Raw genomic sequence first — 7057 nt, forward strand, 5'->3', positions numbered from 1 at the left:
AGTTATTTGATCTGTCAGGTCTTCTTTTTCTACCCTCTATGATATTATATGATTAATATGAATACTATTATTACAACTATACTTATTACTTATTACTAGTCATCGAATTTGACACGTATTACAATTAGATTAATCGAAATTTAATGATATATGACATAAGTAAACGAAATATGAAATACAAATACCTATATCTATCTAAAATAATTCGTCTATAATAAAATTGTAATTTCTAGCTTACCTTCAAACGTCTGTGAGAGCGTCCACTATTCCCTCCACCGCGCCGTTGACTTGGTAATCACAACTTTGTCGAGAGTATGACTAGTAAAGCACATGACTTATTTTTGTTTTATTAATATACTAGAAAATCTATTAAGGAAATACAATTAATAAAAATTATAAAGAGACTAACTATAATTTAATGAGCATACATAAGAGCATAGGCGCAACTAGGTGGGGGCTAGAGGGGGCTAAGCCCCCCCCCCAGTTTTCCAAATAGCCCCCACAGTTTTTTTTCATGTGACTTCAATTTATTTTGTGCTAATATAGTTGATAACCTATCAACATTCAACAATGTTAAGTTATCAATGATAACAAAAATGTTTTTATCTATGTTGTTTATCTAGTAATAACGACTAATTATTATACTTTATAGTAGTTCTAAGGTGGTATAATATTATTTGATCGGTATGAACATAGTATTTAGTAACGAACATTATGATACGACTGTTATCTGAGGTGTTCGGCATGACGTGCCATATTGTAATGCGAGTATACTGTTGTACAGTCGACAAGTAACAAACACGTGTTTTATAGGTACTCTAAACCTACTCATTTTTCTATAGTTTCTGTGTTTTTTGTTGAAAAATTGGTTTTGAGTGAATAATGTCTGATAAAACACCAAATGTGTTTTCTGTATTTAATTTTAAGAAAAAAACATGAAACGTGTAACATCGAAACAGAAGAAGAGTACTGGTGAAGAGTGGCTTACTACAGAATTATCGACACATTAATTATTAATCTTAAAAGCAGATTTTCAACCGAAAGCTTATTATTAGCCACTCGTTAGATAGTTTTCTTAAAATGGATTCAAAAAACAGTGAATATTTTATTAATCAATATCGGGTAAATTTTGAAAACTTAAATATATTTTTTTGATACATACAAATTCATATTAATTGAACATTTTGTGGTTTTTAGTCAATTTTAAATGTCAATCAAGATGATTTAAAGGCAGAGATGCTCGTTGCTAAAAATTGTGCATTAAATTTAAATAATGATTTTGAATTAGACACCATCAAAGAAATTGCGAAGAGGAATACATTTCCAAACACCTACAAGCTGTTTCAAGTAGCTCTAACCATACCGATAAGTTCGGCAACATGCGAGCGATACTTCTCATGTATGAGGCGCATTAAAAATTGGTTGAGAACATCAATGGAGCAAGATCGATTTTCAAATTTAGCAATTTTAAATATTGAAAGAGATATGTCTAATAATATAAACAATAATGACATACTGGAAAAATATAATAAAATAAAAAACCGACGAATGTAGAATACTAATATAAGAATTATTATAACAATTATTTGTATTTATTTTTTGATTATAACTAAATGGGTAATATAATATAACATTTCTAACAGAAGCAAAGAAATTTATTTGGGGCTATAGCCTCCCCAGAAAATTTACCTTAGTTGCGCCTATGCATAAGAGTCGGAGACGCGTCTACTTCTGATGGAATCGATCACTGTCGCTGGATGATTACTCTGTAACTATGATATAGGTACACGTCATACTCTCGTACTAAAAAGTAATATTTCAGACGTGCCAGCCGATGTGCTTTGAAAGGCTGAGGCTACGCACCCGCCACCCTTCTTTTATTCTTAAAACAATATTGGTGCTTTGTTCTCATATGAGCCAGTTTATTATGGATGTGGACATCAGGACATGTGGTAGGTATTTGTTATTGTTGGTAATGTAAGTGATCGATTGTAGTCTTGTCGCATATTACGATTACGGCTCCGCGATATTTATTTATATTTTTAAAAGAATTGCGTACTATAATAATATGTAAGTACATGAATATTATGGTTACATTATTATAGATTTGTTATAAAACATATGTCGAACAACGAATAGTAAGAAACATTGAAGCCTGTTTTACATTTCCATTTGCCTCAAATTTTTAATTTTTTAAATTGTAATGGGGCAAATTGTGAACTAGATAATGTTTTTATACTAAATATGACCCCAAGATATTGTTCCTTGAGCATGTTTACATATAATTATATAGCAAAATATGTGTAGGATACATTAAATTATAAGAGTAAGTGTTTATATTAGGGTAAACCTTGTCAAAACCATTTACATTTACCACAGTTGACTCTACTTAAAATAACAATAAAATATAATATTTGTAATTATTTATTTTACATACCATATTATGTCTTATTGCCACCAACTATTTTTATACCATACTGAATCCAACTCGCTTCTGGATCCAAAGCATCATGGATATCTGTACTGGATACTTGACCAAGTGGCCAAAAACAAAACCGTACAGTACCATTCGTTAGATTATTAGAATCATTTTGAACCAGCCACTTTGTTGGTACTAAACTGTAGTCTTTGGAGTCCAAAAATATGACAATAACCCAAGATACTTTATTCTAAAACGGAAAAACATACTATAGTTGAGTATCAGTTACCTAAGTACTATAAAATATATAATTTTAACCGTAATAACTAATAATGCTTATAATAATAATAGGTACACTAAGACGTATTGATGTATACAATAATGAATCTTACCTTTCTAGTCGCCATGATAAACTTAGTAATTCGAAGACACGATGGAACGAAATACAATTAATGTCAAATAAACACGATAGCACAAGCACAATGCAAACTAATTAACAGGCCAACGTACGTACAGACTGCTGAAGATGTGTCGTACTATTGTCACTTGCAAGCAGTGGATAGGAAAAACGAAGAACACGCGAACATTTGGGCACGAGGTTACAAGAACAAGACACTAATATTGTTTTATCTGCAGTAGCGCAGACACGCAGTTAAATAAAATAGTGACGACTGGCGACGAATGACGATTATCCGGTATTCCAATTTCCCGTATCTAAAACTGTGATTCTGGTCATCACTCGTCTGGGTATTGATGATAATAATAAAACAATTTTCGGGCAGTTTATATTTAAAAATTAAAAATAAAACCAAACCAATTAATACCGCGGCGTAAATATAATAATATATAATTATAGATTGCTGTATAGTGTATACATAAAAAGAACATAATATTATTATAATATAAACAATAATTTGACAATGCGGGCTTGCAACGGTTTTATACTATCATCAAATATTCTTACAACGTTCTATTACTATGTTTATTAGATGTATTTATATTTGGAAATACATACATTTGTTGAATGTTTATTTCGTGTAATAAATATTGATGTTTTTTTTTAACAAATGTATCATGTAAAGTAAACGTTATACAATTATGTTATTATTGTGACTTAAAATTAACATTTTAAGGATGTTTAAAAACTTCAATTGCACAATTGCAACCTTTGAAATACTTGGGTACGACGTCGTCCCTTGTTTTAAGACGCAAAAAAATTGTTTTTTAATTTATTATTTGCATATTATTTTTTGTCTTTGATTTTTTAACATCGTTTTTACACTCATTATAATAATTCGACCTTTCAAACTCTGTACACGATCGACTCAAAACAAACGAACGACTCGGTGAATATCTTTACAACGAAACGCTCTTAACATTTTACCGATTTCCCCGATCCGAAAAAAGTCTACTGTCTTAGAGACCATATTTTCAAATTAAAAACGTTAAACGAAAAATCAAGATACATATTTTACCGCTGTGCGAATAGAGAATTATCTAACATACATTCTCAGTCCAGCCGTTTACAACATACCTTACGCATGTTAGCTTCCACCCAATTGATATAAACCTAACCATATTATAAATGGTATAATATGGTATCGGAGAGAAAGGCAGCGAAACCATATTTTCCGATATAACTTGAATATTAGTGCAACGATTATAATACATTTTAGTATAATTTAGTTCTAAAATTACTTGGTGTGTCATAAGTAAAAATAAATAATAATATACGATTAGGCACCTATACTGTTTGAAGAAAAAAATACTTTTAAAAACGATGAATTATTATTATATTGATTCGATTGAAATCCCATTAACTTGACGCTGCTACTTTAGAACTCACTTCGAAATAACATCACGTAAAATATATTTTACTGGTACGTGAAAATTATGATTTCGAAGTATTGACTAAAACATGAGATCGATTATTCAAGTAAATACCATAATATAGCACAATATTCTTTCTCGTACATTTGCTGCTGTGTTTCTTTTTCTATTCTATTTTACACAAGTCTAAATTTCACCTAATCTGTATACGTTTGCTCTTACGTACTCCACGCCTCGATCACAAACCTTGCTCAGAGGAGATGAGCAAACACGTGTTAAAAAAATTAAAGGTGCACAAAACACAAAAAAAAAGTTTTTTAATTTGAAAGAATGTTAAATGTTGAGAATAGTGGTATAGGTTTTACGTTTCTACTCACATTTTTCAATAATTTATGAGCAATTTAAAAGAGTCGAGTGACTTCATTGGGCCCGGCTCGTTGTGATATTGCGTATCTTATACGTGTAAAAGTGCAACGCTTCATACTACGCTTTACCAACCTAAACATTTTTTTTTTTTTTTAAATTTAATTTACATAAAAATGTGTGGATTAATGTCTTTAAGACTATACAAGTATCATAATTTCAATATAAAGTTTATTTATTCAAATATAAGAATCCTAAAAAAGATAATATAATATTTGAATTTTTATTTGATATATAAATGGCCATGATGCACAGTTTTACAAAAATATCACATTACAGATTTATTATTAATATTTAAAAAACTAAACGTTATATAGAATTTCTGATACTTTTATCGTCTTGAACACATAAAATCACACATTTATACGTAAACTAAATTTCATAAATACAATTTTTAGATTGGCAAATCGTCGCGTGAAGCGAGGACATTTTACACGTATAAGATATGCGCAATTACGATGAGCCGGGTCCAATGACGTCACGTGGCTATTCTACATATTTTCTTAATATCCCTTGGAATAATCATTTTTTTTTGCATGGGATTTTCACCAAATCATTATATAAACTATATTATTAGCTACAGTACCATAAAAAATTTCATTTATTTATTTATTTTTCACCATATGTCCATAGACCATAACCAATTTTATAACACACATAAAACAACTATATATAAGTATAAATTGAGATGTAATTTTTATGTACTTTCTTTATTTTGGTGTATTTATATTATAAATGTGATGTATTAGTTATAAATGTATAATGTGTACCTATTGACTTATTATATTATTTGATATAATTATGACTTTATAAGTATTTATAAATACTATTATTATGTAGGTATAATAATAATATTATGTATTTATTATGTATAGACGGTATAGTGAATTGTGTATAGATGTTTTACGTTTAATAATTAATAAAATTTGATTGGAAATATAAAAGTATCTTGTATCTTGATACACTAAATGTATGTATCATGATACTTTTTTTTGAGTATCTTGCCCTACCCTGATTATAGGTTATACATGGCGTGTTACACATTACATAATATTTTACATATAAAACAAAATTTACAACACAAAATGGACACAATAATTTTTATTTTACAAGGATATATTATAGTTATATACAACATTGAGTTTACAAGACAGGTAGATATTTTAAATGATATTATGATGTACAGTGTAATAATATAATATAATAAAAGGCTAACAGCCGACTCACGGTGATATGATATGAATATGTATGATGATTGTGATGATTGTGAATATGACGAGAAAAATGATGAATGGCACGTCACCGTTGGTCTCGTAACCTGGACATGATATAAAGTTATGCAATAACGATTCAATTTGTGTCCAACAATTATAGATTACTTACGCGTGCTTGTGCAGCGTTATGCACTTCCGGCCGCGGCGGGAACTCCCGCAGCACCGGGACCGGATCGGCGGGGCGGTGGGGGCGGGTATGTGAACCTCGATGCCGCCATGCAACACGGAAGTGGCGGCGGTCCGTTCACATCAAACCACGCCAGGTCCACATAGAATTCCGGCTCAGGAGGCGGCGGTGGACATCCGGCCACGCTCGGGGCCTGCTGTCTCCATACCACAAATATTGCCGGGCCCAAGTAACATTCGCGCGGCGTCGTCGGCTGCGGCGGCGGGAACCCGAATCCAGGATCGGCCACGTTCTGTGCCGGGACAGTAGGCGGCGTCGGTGGACACCTGATTCGATAGTCGGCCACGTTCTTGTAGCCGGCAATCGGCTGCGACAACGTCGTGTCCGAGGCCGGGGTTACGTTCTGTGCCGGAACAGTAGGTGGCGTCGGTGGACACCTGATTTGATAGTCGGCCACGTTCTTGTAGCCGGCAATCGGCTGCGACAACGTCGTGTCCGAGGCCGGGGTTACGTTCTGTGCCGGAACAGTAGGTGGCGTCGATGGACACATGATTCGATAGTCGGCCACGTTCCGTGCCGGGAAAGCCGGCGCCGTCGGTGTACACCTGAATCGATGGTCAGCCACGCTCCGTGCCGGGAAAGTCGGCGCCGTCGGTGGACACCTGAATCGAATGGCAGCCTGCTCGCTCTCTGTTCCATTATTCCAACGTGACGTCGATGACATCACCCAGCCGAGACGGGGGGGGGGGGGACAAGGTCCCCGAGTGTTCGCCTGAGCAAACTTGTCCTTCCACGATGGCCTGGCCGAAGTTGACCTTGACATTTATCACGGTGTGCAAGCTCGCGGAGGCGATCATGAGAAAAGTCCATCTGGAACACCTCCAAAACGGCGACTGCCGGTACAAATCCAATGACTCGCCGGTTGGTCAACCGACTTCGTAATGATAATATCATAATAATTTACGTTATTTTCTTTGTGTTCTG

At 33.7% G+C, this 7057-nt stretch overlaps 1 protein-coding gene across 1 annotated transcript; it reads left to right on the top strand.

Moving 5' to 3' along the window:
* Positions 1 to 504: 504 nt before the first annotated feature.
* On the top strand, positions 505 to 1554 carry LOC115034934. The gene is made up of 2 exons (XM_029492490.1): positions 505 to 1122; positions 1198 to 1554. Exons 1-2 carry the CDS (start codon positions 1081 to 1083, stop codon positions 1552 to 1554), a joined length of 399 nt encoding a protein of 132 aa, XP_029348350.1. The 5' UTR covers positions 505 to 1080.
* Positions 1555 to 7057: the final 5503 nt, after the last annotated feature.

This window comes from Acyrthosiphon pisum, unplaced genomic scaffold, assembly GCF_005508785.2.
Source record: "Acyrthosiphon pisum isolate AL4f unplaced genomic scaffold, pea_aphid_22Mar2018_4r6ur Scaffold_21582;HRSCAF=24315, whole genome shotgun sequence".
NCBI lineage: Eukaryota > Metazoa > Arthropoda > Insecta > Hemiptera > Aphididae > Acyrthosiphon > Acyrthosiphon pisum.

Bases quoted from the DNA above. Each gene is read 5' to 3' on its own strand.
- LOC115034934 (XM_029492490.1), top strand. From the start codon at position 1,081: ATGGATTCAAAAAACAGTGAATATTTTATTAATCAATATCGG. The intron at 1,123-1,197 runs GTAAATTTTGAA...TGTGGTTTTTAG, and splicing joins ATTTTATTAATCAATATCGG to TCAATTTTAAATGTCAATCA.